The 19,274-nt window shown below is 37.4% G+C and overlaps 1 protein-coding gene and 1 long non-coding RNA gene across 4 annotated transcripts in view; one reads left to right on the forward strand and one right to left on the reverse strand.

Moving 5' to 3' along the window:
• CHL1 (cell adhesion molecule L1 like) overlaps nt 1-19,274 on the forward strand; it is a 98,463-nt gene that overhangs the window by 71,056 nt on the left and 8,133 nt on the right. For 2 of the 3 annotated variants that reach the window (XM_040246386.1, XM_040246387.1), the window contains 7 exons: nt 4,046-4,268; nt 6,011-6,126; nt 6,357-6,561; nt 6,753-6,875; nt 13,205-13,384; nt 16,579-16,740; nt 17,362-17,493. In XM_040246386.1, coding sequence (XP_040102320.1) covers nt 4,046-4,268; nt 6,011-6,126; nt 6,357-6,561; nt 6,753-6,875; nt 13,205-13,384; nt 16,579-16,740; nt 17,362-17,493 — 1,141 coding nt within the window. The remainder of the gene's footprint in view (nt 1-4,045; nt 4,269-6,010; nt 6,127-6,356; nt 6,562-6,752; nt 6,876-13,204; nt 13,385-16,578; nt 16,741-17,361; nt 17,494-19,274) is intronic. The other variant, XM_040246388.1, reaches the window with a different exon arrangement.
• The window catches only part of LOC120867932, a 383,141-nt gene that overhangs the window by 67,526 nt on the left and 296,341 nt on the right, over nt 1-19,274 (reverse strand). The window lies entirely within an intron of this gene.

Here is a 19,274-nt window from a genome sequence, read left to right on the forward strand (position 1 = left end):
TTAATAACAGATTTCTGATACTGAAGTCACTGAATTTTACAAGCAGTTTTTAATGTATGATGGAATATATTAATTTATTTCCAGAACTCATTCCACATGTGATTTTTGGAAGAATTTTAGAATGTACAAAGTTTGATTTCCTTTTTTCTTTATCATTGATTGGTCTTATCATTATGATTGGTCTTATCATTATGATAACATTGACCATATGGCTCAGAGGTTAAAGCGTCTGCCTGCAATGCGGGAGACCCGGGTTCGATCCCTGGGTCAGGAAGATCCCCTGGAGAAGGAAATGGCAACCCACTCCAGTATTCTTGCCTGGGAAATCCCACGGACCCGGGAGCCTGGTGGCCTACAGTCCACAAGGTTGCAAAGAGTCGGACACGACTGAGCGACTTCACATTCACATTCACAAAATATGTAGTCAATATTTTTATGTAAAACTAACCCTTTATTCCCATTTCAGTGAGAGTAAGCTTTGCAAACTTAAAATTTGAAAAATAATTGGCAATATGCAGAAGTTAAATATAGCCAAGAATAGTATTGTTTTCTTGAACATATGGCCACAAATAGCTGCTACCACATTTAAAATTATGTTAGGATTTTATCCTTTTAGAGTATCTATTGTCTTGTAAATTCCATAGAAATTTCTATTAGATAGCTGATATAACTGGATTAGATGACAATAATATTGTCTTGTAAATTCCATAGAAATTTCTATTAGATAGCTGATATAACTGGATTAGATGACAATAATAGTGTATAATTATCAGGTCACTTCCTCAGAGAAGTGCACCATTTTCCACTAACATTAGTTCATTAATTGTCACGACTCCTCTGGGAGGGCTATAGTAGCTCCACGCTGTCAGCAGTACATTCAGAGAAGCTGGGGCTACAGCTTTATGATCTTACCCAGATGCATGCCCTGAGTCAGTAATGAAAAGAGAGCTGGGATCTTCAGTCCTTCCTACTGATCATCCTATTCATAAATCACTCTGTCCCCACCCCCAAAGATAAACAAGACTAATTACTAGTGCTCTCTTCTTGGAAGACTGGGATTAAACTATGAAAGTGTTTACAGTTTGTCTTTGAAAAGTAAATGACATGTAATTTAGTAATTAACTGACCAGAGGAAGGAAATAGAGATTTGGAACTAAGCTGACAATTACCTTCATAATATATCCCATTGTGTTTCATGTCATTTAGAAATGTCAGAGGCCTAATAAGCATAACCAGTGAAGTTTAAGAACATTTACTCATCAGTTATTCTTTTGCACAAATTATCTTGTAAACTGGAGTTAAATGCCAGCTATTTCCCCAAGTTGACAAGCACACAGTATAAATTGAGTACCAGATCCCCTCCAAAGATTGACTTACAAAATAATTCCTATTTATAAGATAATGATCAGAGAGGAGCAATTTGTCTGAAAAAAAAAAAAAAAAGGAAGAAAACATTGATCTTTCACAAAAGGATTAAATAGGAACAGACTGGTTGTCCCTAATTCTCTTTTGGTTTATGTTTTCTTTTTAGCATTAACTATGAATAAAAGTATTATGAGGTCCTTGGTTTATATATGGCAGTCAAAAATAGTCTTTGTCCCTCCAACTAGATTATACATTATGAAACAGTCAATGGAGAAAAATAATATACAAACTTTTACTTGTAACTTATTAGTGAATGTGCATTTACTCATTGATAAGTAACCTTATTTTACAGTCAAAATGGATTTCAGTTATCTTATTTAACTCATGTTCTATTGTATATATATTATCTTTATAAATTTGGCACAGTAAATATTAAGGACTCACTTTTTTTAAAGTGACATTAAATTTTAACAATGATAAAACTACTCTTTTTAGTTAACATTATCTTCTAAGATAATGATGAGTTTATACTTTATTCTTAAGTATAAATGTATTTATGTTACATTTGAACTTCAATAAAATAGCAAATATCTAATCTCATAGATTCCAGAAAATGACATTTCATTAATGTTTGGGAAATAGCAACTTCTCCAGTTACCTGGTTATATGATCACAGCCAAGTGGTTTAAGCCCTCTAAAGGATGTAGGACTTATTGTTTCTACTACAATTGTAATCAGAAAACCACCCGCCTTAAAATGAACTTAGGCAGTACAAAAAAATCTATCCAGTTTCTAGTCAGTATAACCTTGCTTTGTTCATAGATCTTTTTGGAAATACAACAGATGTACAGTTTTGTTCTACAAAATTATACATAGAAAGTTTTACTAGCAGTTCCATGGGTTTTCAGATCCTTTGAAGGGCATCCACAGACCCCATCTAGAGATGCCTAGACATCAAATTAAGAACCTCTTATAGAGATGCCTTTCTTATGAGCAGCTTCAGGAGGGGAAGGAATGCTGGTGATCTTCCCCCACTCCCCACCCCACATCCCTGGTTACTATGGTTTCTTATCTTTGTTTGGGATCTATTTGTGAATTTGTTGTCCACTGTCTGAAAGCCAAATATGAAGTATTCCTGCAGTTTCTTTGGGAGTCTAGGCACCAAGGAGGCTGGCAATTTAGGTGAGATTTTTTCTTAACAGTGTTACCAGGGTGGCACAGTTTAAAATTTTTCAGAGAGCTTTATCAAATGCAACTTGAAGCAAAACATGCATAAACTGAATAATAGTATCTGTACATATTTATTGTCAGTTGGGACTGAAGGTAATTGTAATTCCAGATTGTAGAACTGGAACTAAAAGCTTGTGGCCTGACTTATCTGGGCAGTGTGACAGCCTCTGGTAAGTTTATCTATATGGGAGTAGGAAATATCTTGGAGCAAAAGTTTGAAAGCAAAATATAAACAGTGACTGTGAAAATCTCAGAAAGCTTTTGATTTCATATTTTTTCCTTTTAGAGAATTTAACTATTAACCCTAGAATAAGCACCAGACTTGAAATTATTGTGCTGATATACTACTGTTCTTTTAACTTCATTCCATCCAATCCCTCTATTAAGTACTTATAAATTAATCTGAGTCAAGAAGTATTGCAAATTCTATAAAAACATTACATATGGTTATTGAATCACTTGCATATACAGACAAAATTATTAGTTATATAAGTGACTCTTATAAATCTATGGCTAAAATCAAATTTTTATGTGTTGTATATAGTTGATTCATTTAAATGCATATTCCCATTTTCATGATATTAAACAGATGGTTTAAATCACATTAATGTTTTTTAATTAAAGTATTACTTAATTAAAAGCTAGAGTGGAAATAACCAATCTCCTATTTGAGAAATTCCTCCAGTAAATATGTCTATACAGCAAAATAAACTGGAGGATGGGGAGCGCTTTCTCGTAAAAGAAACAGAATGGGCAAGAAGCTGGGAACTATTGTATTACAAAGAGGAGCTACATCTTCCGGGTACTGGTGCACACAAATACATATTATCCAAAAATATTTACTTGCTCTCTCTCTTCTCTTGGAAGGAAGATGGGGGATAATGGATGGAGTCAGATGGAAAGAGTTTTGACTGAAAAGCCATGAAAAAAATCCCATTTATATTTAGGGATCCTGGAGTAGGAAATGGCAGCCCACTCCAGTATTCTTGCCTGGAGAACTCCATGGACAGAGGAGCCTGGCAGGCTACAGTCCCTGGGGTTGCAAACAGCAACTAACACTAAGGGAATTCATAGCCATGTCCTTTTCATTTCTGCAGTTCTTTAGGAATGAAAAAATTAGAATATAGAAGAAAGTGTGAAGAAAAGCTAAAACTTTCTGTGGAAATTCTTAGTAAGTTCTTTCATATATGAACAGTTAGAATTAACCACAAGGGCATAATCCAGACATCAAAACTGTGGGATTCTTTCTACTTGGGGAAGGGAAGGAGCAACTCTCAAGCTTAAATGAACAGAATGACAAAACTTTTCACAAGCATTTCCAAACCAAAGAGGGGGATTAAAGATCTCACCAAAAATGATCCCTTTTTTGCCACATTTCTTGTACCACTTAGGGTGGCTTCTCTGTCCCCTGACTCAGCATATCTGTGATCACGCCAACCTTCTGTTTTAGCCTTTGAAAGCCATGGAGCAGAATGGACCCGGACTGGAGTACAGAGTGACCTGGAAGCCACAGGGAGCCCCGGTGGAGTGGGAGGAAGAGACAGTCACCAACCACACCCTGCGGGTGATGACACCTGCTGTCTATGCGCCGTACGATGTCCAGGTCCAAGCCATCAATCACTTGGGCTCTGGCCCTGAGCCACAGTCAGTGATTCTCTATTCTGGAGAAGACTGTAAGTGATGTACCAGACAGCCACCACTTCTAGACTAGCTTCTCTCAAGTAGATTGCACCCCTGCCAAGGAGCGTTTTTAAGCAAGTACTGCATGCAAAGAGGCTCTACTTAGAGTGGGAGATAAAAAGAAATTGAACACATGGTTTCTACTTTAGAGCTGACTGTGGGAGAGTTGTCAGAGGGATGGTGAGGAAGAACATTGAAAGGTTTAATTTTATTCAGTTTCCCCAAAAAAAAACTACTTTCATAATGAACATCAAAGACCTGGAGCCATCAGTGCACACAGTTCAGCAGCATGACTCTTAGAAGGTGTCCAATCATATGTGCCCTTACTTGTCAAGGACCTCCTACCAGCTGCCTGCTGCCACACCCTGGCCTCAGGGCTGGAGCCTTTCTAAGGAAGGTGAGGTGCAGACCCAGATTTCCATATAGAAGCACTCACACGCAGAATTTTGAGGTACTAATGACATGATTTTATTATTAGATATTTATAAGAACTGCTGCAAATTTTTGGAAAAAGGAAAGACACTGCATTGCAAATAACTAGATGCTGCTGCTGCTAAGTCGCTTCAGTCGTGTCTGACTCTGTGCGACCCCAGAGACGGCAGCCCACCAAGTTCCCCCGTCCCTGGGATTCTCCAGGCAAGAACACTGGAGTGGGTTGCCATTTCCTTCTCCAATGCATGAAATTGAAGAGTGAAAGTGAAGTTGCTCAGTCGTGTCCGACTCCTAGCGACCCCATGGACTGCAGCCCACCAGGCTCCTCCGTCCATGGGATTTTCCAGGCAAGATTGGAGTGGGGTGCCATTGCCTTCTCCGAAATAACTAGATAGTAGGCATTATTCTCATTGTTCTTACAGTATCCAAAGTAATATTTTGTTCCAAGAAAAGAAGGGCAGGAATGTGAAACGACTCGCTCCTCCTTTACCTACTACCTGTGTTCTCACTAGGTCTTCCCTTGTGGCTCAGACGGTAAAGCATCTGCCTACAATGCCGGAGACCCGGGTTCAATCCCTGGGTCAGGAAGATCCTCTGGAGAAGGAAATGGCAACCCACTCCAGTACTCTTGCCTGGAGAATCCTATGGACAGAGGAGCATAGTAGGCTTCTACAGCCCATGGGGTTGCAAAGAGTCGGACACGACTGAGCGACTTCACTCTCACTCTCTCTCTGTTTTCACTACTCAGATCTCCTCACTGGGAACTAACACATTAGTCTTGGCTGCAGTGGGTTTGGTTTACTTCTCTGTAGTTAGCTCCCCTGTAGAATGGGGATAATAATAATAATATCATTTTATGGGACCGTTCTTAGGATTATGTGAGCCAATCCAGGATAGGCTCTCAGAACAGTGTCTGACATACAGAATATGCTCAATTAATGTTATTCATCAAACTCCCAAGTCATTTGAGTTATAATATTAATCTAGTTCACGTTTCCAAGGCAAGATACCCACAGAGGATTTCATTGTCCACTGTTTTCAGTTACCTTGCTCATACCATATCCATCTGGACAGGGGCTTTTCTCAGTGTGGTACAGGCCCTCTTTTTCTCTAGAAACACATTAATATTGGGGCCCTGAAACTCTTCTGTAATGAGAAACCCTCTTCATTCCATTTGAAACTGACTTGAGAAAAGTGCTTTCCTCAGATTTAAAAGAAAGAAGTGAAGGATCACCTTTAGAAAGGGATCCTAATAATTGTGTTTGGATTATTTGAAAGCTAATCCTTCTTATGTGCCCAACAGATCCTGATACAGCTCCAGTGATCCAAGGGGTGGATGTTATAAACAGCACATTAGTTAAAGTTACCTGGTCAACAATTCCGAAGGAAAGAGTACACGGACATCTGAAAGGATATCAGGTTCTTATCATAGCTTTCCTTCTTCTCATTGTTAAATTAATATATTTCCTGTAAGTACGACTGATTTCATAAGAGAAATCTTCTATCATTGGTGATACGCTGTTGTTCAGTCCCTAAGTTGTGTCCAACTCTTTGCTACCCCATGGACTACAGCACGCCAGGCTTCTCTGTCCTTCACATTCATGTCCATTGAGTTGGTGATATGTTAAGGGTTCCTATTCTCATTGCAGGTAAACTGGTGGAAGACAAAAAGCCTGTTGGATGGAAGGACACATCCCAAAGAAGTAAACATTCTGAGATTTTCAGGACAAAGAAATTACGGAATGGTTCCTTCTCTGGATGCCTTTAGTGAATTTCACTTAACAGTCTTAGCCTATAATTCCAAAGGAGCTGGTCCAGAGAGTGAGCCTTTTATATTTCAAACACCAGAAGGAGGTGAGACAGTTTAATATCTAGTTTATAAATAACAATTTAACAAATATCCCAATGGTCAAAACATTTCCTCCCTTATTAGTAGTTAGGTTGTACATATGTCATATGAGTTGGCGCCTCAATTTAATAAAAAGAAAATATAATTTTTTAAAGAAATTTACTGGAGTATCTATTGTTGGTTTTGTGTTTTCCAGTCCCTGAACAACCAACTTTTCTCAAAGTCATCAAAGTTGATAAAGACACTGCCACTTTGTCCTGGGGGCTACCCAAGAAATTGAATGGAAACTTAACTGGCTATCTATTGCAGTACCAGATAAGTGAGTACATATTTGAATTAGATTCACCTATTAATGTTTCATTTTTTTTTTGGTTGAGTATTTGGTTTTCCATGCTGAGAATCTAATTCATGGTTGGTAGGCTGGCATACTTACTTATAGCACAGGGCTTTGTAAACTGGCTTAGAGATCAAATTGAGCCTGTTGCCTGTTCTTACAAGGTAATTGCAACATGGCCATGTCCAGTAACTTATATTTGTCTATAGCAGCTTTCTTACTACAGTGGCAGAGCTGAGTAGTTGCAACAGGGATCACATAGCCCATGAAGGCTAAAATATTTACAGTCTAGTCCTTAACAGAAAGGTTTGCCAATTCTTGTTTTGAGGGGAGAAAAGCAGTGTTAATAGATACCAGAAAATATGCATTTTAATATGTATATAGGTATTCCCAGGTGGATCAGTGATAACGCAGGAGATGTAGGAGACACAAGTTTGATCCCTGGGTTCGGTAGATATCCTGGAGCAGGAAATGGCAACCTTCTCTAGTACTGTTGCCTGGAGAATCCTATGGACAGAGGAGCATGGCGGGCTTTAGTCCACAGGATCACAAAGTGTCAGACATGATTGAGCACGCACACACTCTTATATATATATATAAAAGATACCTTGAGAATTAGGAAATATGCAAAGAAAAAAATTAGTAAATGATGTAGTGGATAGAGAATAGATTAGTGGTGATGTAGTGGTAGCCCCAGACTTGGAAGTTGGGGAGGGGTAGGAGAAATGGGTGAATAGCTTGTTTCTATTTATAGTTTACAATTTTAAAATTTAATTTACTTAAACAGAAAAAGAAGCGATGTAGTGGAGATTCAGAGCACACTGACTTCCAGCCTACCCTGCCTCTTCTGTCTCTGAGGCATGTTTCCAGTCTCAACTCTGTATATTTGTATTCGTAGAATCCTGCTTCTGTAGCCCACTGCTACAGTCATGTCACACTGAGAGAACTAGAGTTGTCTTTGGACCACCACACAGGCTCTCCCCATATGCTGTTGTGCCATTAAGTTAAAAACAACATGTTTAGATAAAAGCATGTTGTTTAGATTAGATTATTTTAATCATAGCACCACCCATCTGTTACAGTCTTCAAATCTAAGTATCAGCTCAACATGGAGATTAGGGGACTGAGCTTATAGGAAAATGTTAAACTTAGAAGGCATGAATTCCTAAAGAGCAGAACCATCAAGTCTATGGAAGCCCAGTCTACACTGCTTGCATAGGTCAACTGGGTCATAACCCTGAACTGCCATCAATCCCTTCAAGGCCTGCAGCAGTTCAGGTCAGGTATCTGCCAGGGTCCAGCCCCGGTGGATCCCGGGAATTCAAAGCGTGGATGGCGTTGGCGAGGAAAACTTATTTGTTTATTGATATAAGATTAGATTAGGAAGAAATAGTGTAGTAGGAAAATTAAGTGGAGAAAGAGGGCTGAATAACTTGGATTATGCGGAAGACCAATAAAATTCCAGACAAGGAATTTGCACCATCTACGTTGGGCCACCAGCGCTTGCTTGAATATCTAAGGGTGCCTCACCTTAGGCTCCCTTTTGCGCGGGTCTTAACAGCCAGGGCAAGTAAGTAGACTTGGTGAGCCTCCGTGCCCCAGATGGGAATTCAGCCTGAAATTAAAGTAAAGAGAAAAAGGAGGGAGAGGGAGAAAAAGAGAGGGAGACACGGGGGAAACCAGTCCAACGACTGGCTCGGCCCCTATTGTCTAGAAAGGCCTTTTATACCTTTTTTTGATTGTACATAGACATCAATGGGTAGTACAAAATTATGCAGTGTTAGCAGTCCAGACTCAAAACCAGGCTTTTCTCTCTGCATACCTAATTGTATACACAAGTCTTAGGTGATTTACATCATCTTCTGGCCAAAAAGGGCCAATTAACATTTTACAGCCTTTTTTCTGATAAGGGTTTGTCAACCAGAAGACTTATTTGTGTTGATCTTCCCAAAATCTGCTTCTCGGAAAGCACTAAATAAAGTTACATTCTTACATAGCAAGGACACAAGAGGAGTGCAGAGAGAAGTAATTAACTCAAAAGTCTAGTGTTGCTAACATCAAAACTACTATATATCTTTTACCATATCCCATTTACATTGATTAACATCCTCCCAGGTGCCTAAAAGATAAAGAATATGGAGGCCTGGCAGCAATCATTGAGTCAACAGTGAAATCCCGTCATCAATATAATTTTTAACTCTTTAGAAAAGGCTCTGTATCTTTAAGATGCTTTTAAGCTTTGTGCCTCTCCGGGTTGGGGGCTGCAAGCAATTCACAAGCTGTAAGAGGTCCAGGGAACCTGTTAGGCAAGCTAGAGAGCAATCAGGGGGGGTTAACTGAAACATCCCTTTCAAATGCAGAAGACTAAAGCCCTGAGTTGACTTTTTTCTAGAGAATATCAGAAAAGTGGAAAAGCAGAGGACAAAAACCGGCAGATTTTTATTTTGGCGGGTGGATGCTCAGGAAATGCCAGGGGGAACTCCTCAAGTCTGATCACAGCCTTGTGTATGTCAGCTTCTTCCCTCATGACCTTGTCACGGGTGGGATTCCTCACACTGGCTCCCAGCAGGTATCAGCTTTAGCTTCTGTTCTGCTTTGAGTACCTATGATTAAACAGGTACAGGCATAACCCTAATAGAGGCAGCAGTTTATCATTTTTGAGTATTGGCTAGTTAGCAGGATCAGTAAAAATTGAGTACTCTCCCTTCATTTTTCATGAAAACAGGAAGTCTATGAGGTATGTACCACTACTTTATGGATGACAGGTATACAGAGTTCACTTACAAAGAGTCATGCAGTAAAACAAGTGTTACGAAAACACTGAAACCCAGCTCAGTCATTCTAGATGCTGAGCTCTTGAAAGTGAAAGTTGCTCAGTGATGTCTGATTCTTTGCAACCCCTTGGAATAGTCCATGGAATTCTCCAGGTCAGAATACTGGAGTGAGTAGCTATTTCCTTCACCATGGGATCTTCCAACCCAGGGGTCAAACCCCGGTCTCCCATATTGCAGGCACATTCTTTACCAGCAGGGAAGACTTTAAGACTCTTAATTCCATAAACTGGATTTCAAACATGTAGGAAGCACTGAAGAGATACTTGAGAACTTTTCAATGTCAACTTTATTTGGTAAAGATAGATCTTATCTTTATTGTAATTATAGAAAAACTGAATATTAAATAAATCCTACCTTCATGTTGATCTGTATATAATATCTAAACTTATTTTAAAAACAAGTGCTTAGAATATATAGAGAAAAAGCTGAAATATTAAAATCGCAGTGGTTACGATACTACTTGATATGTGGACTTTCAGTAAGATAACGACTTTATATTTATTTCAGTTCAGTTCAGTTCAGTCGCTCAGTCTAGTCCAGCTCTTTGCGACCTGATGTACTGCAGCACACCAGGCCTCTCTGTCCATCACCAACTCCCAGAGTTTACTCAAACCCATGTCCATTGAGTCGGTGATGCCATCCAACCATCTCATCCTCTGTCGTCCCCTTCTCCTCCCGCCTTCAATCTTTCCCAGCATCTGGGTTTTTCCAGTGAGTCAGTCCTTCGGATCAGGTGGCCAAAGTATTGGAGTTTCAGCTTCAGCATCAGTCCTTCCAGTGAATATTCAGGACTGATTTCTTTTAGGATGGACTGGTTGGATCTTCTTGCAGTCCAAGGGAATCTTAGGAGTCTTCTCCAACACCAGAGTTCAAAAGCATCAATTCTTTGGTACTCATCTTTCTTTGTAGTCCAAATCTCACATCAATACGTGACTACTGGCAAAACCATAGCTTTGACTAGACAGACCTTTGATGGCAAAGTAATGTCTCTGCTTTTTAATGTGCTGTCTAGGTTGGTCATAGCTTTTTTTCCAAGGAGCAGGTATCTTTTAATTTCATGGCTGCAGTCACCATCTGCAGTGATTTTGGAGCCAAGAAAATAGTCTGTCGCTATTTTCACTGTTTCCCCATCTATTTCCCATGAAGTGATGGGACCAGATGCCATGATCTTAGTTTTCTGAATGTTGAGCTTTAAGCCAACATTTCCCTCTCCTCTCTTATTTTCATCAAGAGGCTCTTTAGTTTTTCACCCTCTGCTATAAGGGTGGTGTCATCTGCATATCTGAGGTTCTTGATATTTCTCCTGGCAATCTTGATTCCAGTTTGTGCTTCATCCAGCCCAGAGTTTCTCATGATGTACTCTGCAAATAAGTTAAATAAGCAGGGTAACAATTTACAGCCTTGACCTCCTCCTTTCCTGATTTGGAATTAGTTTGTTGTTCTATGTCCAGTTCTAACTATTGCTTCCTGACCTGCATACAGATTTCTCAAGAGGCAGGTCAGGTGGTCTGGTATTTCCATCTTTTCAGAATTTTCCACAGTTTGTTGTGGTCCATAAAGTCAAAGGCTTTGGCATAGTCAGTAAAGCAGAAGTAGATATTTTTCTGGAACTCTCTTGCTTTTTCAATGATCCACTGGATGTTGGCAATTTGATCTCTGGGTCGTCTGCCTGTTCTAAACCCAGCTTGAACACCTGGAAGTTCACGGTTCACATACTGTTGAAGCCTGGGTTGGAGAATTTTGAGCATTATCTTACTAGCATATGAGATGAGTGCAATTGTGTGGTAGTTTGAGCATTCTTTGGTATTCATTTGGATTGGAATGAAAACTGACCTTTTCCAGTCCTGTATTTGCTGGCATATTGAGTTCATCACTTTCACAGCATCATCTTTTAGGATTTGAAATAGCTCAACTGGAATTCCATCACCTCCACTAGCTTTGTTCATGGTGATGCTTCCTAAGGCCCACCTGACTTGCCATTCCAGGATGTCTGGCTCTAGGTGAGTGAGCACACCATTGTGATTATCTGGGTTGTTAAGATCTTTTTTTTGAACAGTTCTTCTGTGTTTTCTTGCCACCTCTTCTTAATATCTTCTGCTTCTGTTAGATCCATACCATTTCTGTCCTTTATTGTGCCCACCTTGGCATGAAATGTTCCCTTGGTATCTCTAATTTTCTTGAAGAGATCTCTAGTCTTATATCTATACTTATTTAGCTATCTATTAAGTGATTGAAATATTCTTAGATGGCTTATCTATTTCTGTGGCTATATGTTCTAAATAGTTGTTGAGTGTGTATATGAGAGCTTTCTATGTACTTTGCTGAATTCTTACATTGATTGTGGTAGTTTTTCAATTGACTTGGTGGTATTTACAGGAGTGCTCTCAAGTAATCTACCAAGAGTGATTATTTTACTTCTTTCCTATGTTTGGATTAGTAATTTTTCATTTACATTTATCACACTGCATTATATCTACAATGAAGGCATTTTTAAGTTAAAGAGTAAATATATTTTTATTTTCTCTTGGACCAAGTGTTTATTCTAGCCCTTCTCTTACCACTAATGGTTGCACAATCTTGAACATACCATTTCACCTAGGATTATTCTTTTGGTAGTCTGATAGCACTTTGTGCTTTTGCACAAATATCAAGATCTTGCTATGCTGCAGGTTCTTTGAAAGGCACTATCTAAATCATATTTTTCCATACAGCACTTTACATAGGGCTAAGTATACAGTAGACATTTTAAAATACATTAAGTGATTAGTTTCTTGAGTCTTTATATCTGAATACTTGTTCAGTGCTACATATTAAACCAGAAACTATAGAAGACTCTGGTAAATCACTGTTCAAATTTTTACAATAAAAGATTAAAAAGTACTTAGCTCAGATGGTAGCGAATCTGCCTGCAATGCAAGAAATCCAGGTTTGATCGCTGGGTCAGGAAGATCCTCTGAAGACAGAAATGGCAACCCACTCCATGGGTTCTTGCCTGGGACATCCCATGGACAGAGGAGTCGCGGCCAAAACTCCACGGGGTCTCAAACAGTCGGACATGACTAAGTGACTAATACATAGACACACGCACACACACACAAGTCAAGGATACAATGAAAATATATCAGTGGGGGGAAGCTCATCATTGTTAATAGGTATGGTAAAGCTGGGTGGTTGTCCAGTGTAGCATAGTGATTAAGAGCATGGGCTCTGGAGTTAAAAGGCTGTGGTTTAAATTCAAATCCTAGTTTGCCAGTTAGTGGCTCTAGATCTAGGCAGTGTGTTTATTCTTGCCAGATCTTAAATTACCCATGGATAATATGTCATAATAATTGTATCTACCTCATAGAATTGAGTTGATAACTATGAATAATTAAGATGGCAGGCCACAAGCATAAATAGAAGCAGAAATTAGGCATAGCATAACTTGAATGGTTAAGACTACAAAATCCGAGGTGTTGATGTTCATGTTTCTTTCTTCAGTAAATGACACTGATGAAATTGGAGAGCTAAATGATATCAACATTACAACTCCATCAAAGCCCAGCTGGCGTCTCTTGAACCTCAATGCAACTACCAAGTACAAATTCTACTTGAGGGCTTGCACTTCAAAGGGCTGTGGAAAACCAATCACTGAGGAGAGTGCTACATTAGGAGAAGGGAGTAAGTACCAGAGGTTTATGCATGTTCCGTTTTAAACTGCTCTGAAAGGAAGGCACCATGGTAGTCACTATAAATCAGAAATGATTGTGCTCTCAATCTGTCTGACCTTCTGTTTTCCACTGATGTACAGAACTTATTTTTCTTGTTTCTAAAGTTCACATTGACTCAATTTATGGATTTCTGCACAACAGTAATCAAACTGTAGTCTCAGTGTATATAAGGTCAGGAACTATAATTTTAATTAAAATAGGGGGCTATAAGGTCACAAAGTTAGTCATAAGGTTAGTAGAGCGGGTATTTTTCTTTTGGAAATGTTTTCTCCCTGAAAAATGTTTGCCTCTTGCACTGGTAGACATTTTGCAACACTGATCTAACACATTTCACCCTCATGTCATGACTCATCTATACAGTGATTCATATACCAATTTTATTTTACTGTCTACTGGATGATGCCAAGTAATTAGCTTGAAAATGGCTCATAACTGTATCATTTCATTTGTATAGTTCGCCTAATTCAATTTTACTTTTCTATTTTTTTTCCAACTTGGGCCATTTCCCTTCAAAAATTATTTCTCCAATTATGATTTTAGAAGTATTTTTACTAAGCTTTCTATGTTATCAACAGGGCATTAGGAGATAAAATAAGGTAAAACAAGAAAGGGAAGTGGATTGGGGGAAAGGATAAGCACACTTTTAAGCTTAAAAAAGAGGGCCTTGCATTGAATTCAAGTTGATGAGACCTAGAGGGGTACTGGAGGCCGGCAAAAGGAAATGGGAGAGAGCAGGAAGGGAAATATAAACAAGTCATTTATGTATCTGGTACTATGCATCCACTATTGTGGATGCTTTCCCAAATTTCAGATTAAATGAAAGGTAGAATCCATGGAAAAAAGAGAAAATAGTAATGAAGAAACTTGAACTATCATTTATATAAGATATGTATTGCAATGTATTTAAATTCATGACTCATTATGAAATGAATGTGTAAGTGGTTATACTGTGACTGCGGTCAGTTTGTTTCTTCCTCTCATTTTGTTCCTATTCAATGCAAATACTGAAGAGCTTATGTTTTCCTAAGAGTTCCTGTATACTCAAAACTTTCTTTTATGGGGGAATGTGTATATATACATGTGTATATACACATACGTATATATATCCAAAATAGTTTCTCTCAAAAACTCAAATTGTTCCCAAGGATGAATTGGATACCAAGTGAATTGAAGAACTTACCTACTTTTAATGGTGACTGAAAACACTCAGTAACTAAAAGGTTCTTATTCCTCTAGAGTTCAAATGGATGGTTAACAAGTGTCTGACACCAAGAAAATAAGTCAGAATAGTGGTAATCTAAATATGCAACTGTAGTATTTTCTAAAACAGAGTTTAAGGCCGGGGGAGGGTTGCTTTTATTTAAGGACCAACACTATAATATATATCAGAAATGCTAGTCCCATTCGTGGCAGCATGTAAGAAAAAAAAAATCACAAAATTGTCTTATAATAGTCATGCATTCTCGTATATATGGAAACATTGGCAAATTTGGGCTTGGTTGCATTGACAAGTTGTTTTCAGAGGGTGGAAAATGCTGTTTATGTGGTATACAAAGGATGCTACTCTCTTCTGCAAATTCAAAATATATCTAATGTGCTTGAGCGTCTTATAGCATATTTCTTCACTCTCATGTGTCATGATTTGAAAGTGTTTCTTACTAGTATGTTTGTGCTCTTTTTCAGGATTCTGCAATGTCAGCTACTGTCCCCTTCCCCTGTTGACACTGAATTTTCTTCTATAGGCCTATATTGCCATATTTACAGAAAAAAACAACTAGTCTTTTCCATAGTTTTCAGCATGATCTTTGGGGAAAAATGAAAAAAATATATATTTCTATTGAGAATATCCATCTTGCTATTACTAAATACTCTAAAAATGTTAACTTTTGTGCAAATTGGAATCTGTTTCTGTGTATCTTTTTTTCTTTGCTCTGCCTGGATGGTGCATTTTAAGGACATCTGGGATTAAATCAGAGAATGGGATTTGATACACAAGCATTTTTTCCCCCCATCATTTTCTGGTTGTCACTGATTTTCAGGTGGCTTGCATTCCATAATCTAAAAGGGGGAAAAATCGAGTTAATCAGAAATATTCTTTTTTGTGTTATTACTGGTTGCAATAAAATACTTGCTTTGCTCTATTTTCCAAAAGCTTGTGCTATTTAATGGAACACTAAATTTATGTTTTTTAAAGGCAAAATTAATTGTGTTGTTTCAATATGTTCAGTCTTGAAGGTTTTCTTCAACTAATACAACTGGTCTTATTTTTCTCACGGTGCCATTTTTAATGATGTCTTTGTGTTATCAGTAACTATATAATCAATTTTTACTCTGTGTTGAAAAGTTATACCTAAATTTTAACATGTGACACATTCTCATTTAAAGCTTTTACACATTGTTAAAACATTTTATTGAGTTAATTCTTAGCAATATTATGGATCAACAGCAAAATTATTTTAGATATTTTGTTATAAGGTCAGAAATTAAATGTATATTTTAATTATACTTGTCATATTTTTATCTGCTCTGATATTCTACAATTAATATATTAACATACATTTATTTTGAAGTGTAAAGTTCTCAAACACTTCCAATATTTCAATACATTTCAAAGTACCTATAAACCTGCACTTTTATGTAGCCTAAGTTTCTAGAAATTTCAAGCATTTAATATATGAGTATATTATGCTGTTCTATCAATACTTATGAAAATGACCAAGGCAAAGGAAGTAATGTAGATTAAAGATTTTAATGCCATATGCTTTCAATTACAAGCCAAAATCTCCAAATCTGGTTCCTACAAGGTTTGTGAAAGTCCAAATTGCACAAAGTGACATTGTATAATTTTTGAAGTCTGTGTTTGGTTTTAAACCATTCATATGACCACGCAAATTTATAGCATCACTTTATCAACAAGTGTATCATTTTTAAAGGACATGAATTAAGTTCATATATTCCATTTCGGCACATTAAAAAAGAAAATCTTGAAATGTTCATTTTCTTCATCTTCTGATAATTCAGAACTGAAGAAAAAATGCTACAAATGGCTCTCTTATTCATCTCAAATAACAGTACTTTTTTGCTTTTCATGTCCTACTTTTCAGTGATTACAATTCATATGAATTAACTGTGTACATTTCTTAGGTAAAAGTGTCGGGAAGATATCAGAAGGAGTAAATCTTACTCAAAAGATTCACCCAGTAGAGGCATTTGAGCCGGGAGCTGAACATGTAGTTCGCCTTTTGACTAAGAACTGGGTTGATAACAATAGCATTTTTGAAGATGTAATTGAGACAAGAGGGAGAGGTGAGAAATGAGATTCTGTTTGGAGCCATCTTAGACAATACATCTATGCTCTGTAGATTATTTACTTTTACCTACTTCCTATATTGAAAATGTGAAGTACCTTAGTTGTAAAAACCATAGTGTCAATTTGTTTTGGCATACCGTTTTTAAAGTATCAAAATGAAAAATGTCTCACCAACGTCCAGATTTACCTCTCAATTGTTTTTACCAGAGTAGTTGCCTAAAAATGTCTGTGGTTAATTAACATGTGTTAATAACAAAAACTAAAAACAAAACCCCAGAATCTCCTTGGCAATCTGCATGTAACCAAGGCAGCTTGTGCTTTTGCTTGCTTGCTTGCTGCTGCTACTTTGTTTATCTTGATCTGTCTCTACTGTTTCTCTTTGGTTTTCATCCTCAAAGTCAAATGCAGTTTGAGAGGGCCCTTTCTGAACAATGAATTAACGATTTATCAGGATTCTCCTGATGAACTGTACTTCAAATCACATACCCTCTAGGGGCACTCCAAGGACAAAAGTGATGCTATTCTGTATGTTTAAAAATGATGTTTAATGTTCCCAAAAGGGGCTTAATTTCAAAGACTGTTTCCAGTACTTAGTGTGCCTTCTCTTTGTACAACAGAATATGCTGGTCTGTACGATGACATCTCCACTCAAGGCTGGTTTATTGGACTGATGTGTGCAATTGCTCTACTCACACTAATATTGTTAACTGTTTGCTTTGTGAAGAGGAACAAAGGTGGAAAGTATTCAGGTAAAGTTGTTTCTTACAATGACTTTAAATTTTACTAAGTAAATTCTACTTACCTGTTTAGGACATCCCAGGTAGCTCAAATGGTAAAGAATCTGCCTGGAATGCAGGAGACCTGGATTTGATCCCAGGGTCGGGAAGATCCCCTGGAGGAGGAAATGGCAACCCACTCCAGTGTTCTTGCCTGGAGAATCCCATGGACCGAGGAGCCTGGCAGGTTACAGTCCATGGGGTCACAAAGAATCAGACACGACTGAGCGATTAACACTTTCACACTTTACATTTAATTTCTAGGAGAGCTTCGTAAGAGACATCTTCAATTGTTTTCATTACACATTAAAGTCTATTTATATTAGTACATTAGTTATATACTGTACTGAGAGGAAAAGAAAATTCCTCTATTAACTAACTAAAGGGTGTATGTATGATCAAGAAAATTATTTCTAGGTAGTTACTTGTTTTATGAATAAAAGTATTTCATCTTTTTTAAAATAATCATTTTTAGTATATAAAATAGGCTTTAGAGAGGCATATAATACTTCCATGCTTCTAATTTCTATCTGTAGAATATCACAGATGTTAGGGAGACTCGTTATTAAATCACACACATATATTTTAATAGTATGCCTCTCTACAGATTCATGACCCAGAGATACTTTGCACTAGTACATTCTAATAGTACTGGGTTCACTAGTCAGCTGTGTTAACTTAACCATTGCTGGGAATGCATCCCTTATTCCTCTGATATATATCAGGTATAATACCTCTTGAATTAATGGTACATAAAATATAAATAAAAATCCTAGTTAATAGCTGGCTTTAACTTCATTCAACTTTCAAATGTATTTTATACTTTTATATATATATATATATATAGTTATTGTTACTATTATTTTTGCTCAGTATTCATGATGCTTTCATAGAGGGGCCAAGATTACATACCAGTGCTACTTGTTTGTTGTTGATCAGATCAGTATGAAATTCTTTACTGGCTTCTGATTCATCCAGTAATGTTTTGGGGAGCCCATTAGGTATATTGAACAATCAAACCAGAGAATAATTTCTAAGTTTTTGTAACATTACATAGAATGCTTATGCAGTTATACCCCTTTTCTTGTGAATACTGAATTCTTATGAATTAGAGTTTCAATGACAATGGATGTTCTAGGTAAGTAACTGAAAACTGTAAAGAGAATATGCAACAAATTGTCCTTTGTGAGGTGTTACCTTATCCAGATTCTGAAGGAGTTTCTTCAAGTTGTGCTCTTAAACACAAGTCAACATTTCACACTGTAGGAAAACCAAGAGAAATTCTCATCTCTCTCCAAGTAAGTAGTAAAAGGTGCCACGACAGGGGATTTTAGTTCGAGTTTTCTGAGCACAATGATGCAACATCTTCGTGTTCTATATCCCACTGTTTAGAATAAATCTCATTTAACCTATGGTATTATAGACTTGAATATTGTGATTATTGAGGCATTTTGGAGTAAGAAGAGAACAGCCAAATGAAAGACTTTTTAGTCCTTTGGTTTAACAACATAGATCTGATATCAGCCAATGATATTTTCAGGAAGTTAAGCATTATAAAATGTACATACAGTAATTTGGTCTTCACTGAGAGACTGTAACTAGGTTTGACTCTTTCATTAAGACATGTTGCCCACATAATACTAAGTTCATGTATAACTGCACCAGGCTGTAACTCTGTCAACAAAGAGGTGAAAGATGAGTGAATAGGTGCAGACATGCAACACTTGACGTATTAACAGTGCTTTGAAGAAATA

Source organism: Oryx dammah, unplaced genomic scaffold, assembly GCF_014754425.2.
Source record: "Oryx dammah isolate SB20612 unplaced genomic scaffold, SCBI_Odam_1.1 HiC_scaffold_9, whole genome shotgun sequence".
NCBI lineage: Eukaryota > Metazoa > Chordata > Mammalia > Artiodactyla > Bovidae > Oryx > Oryx dammah.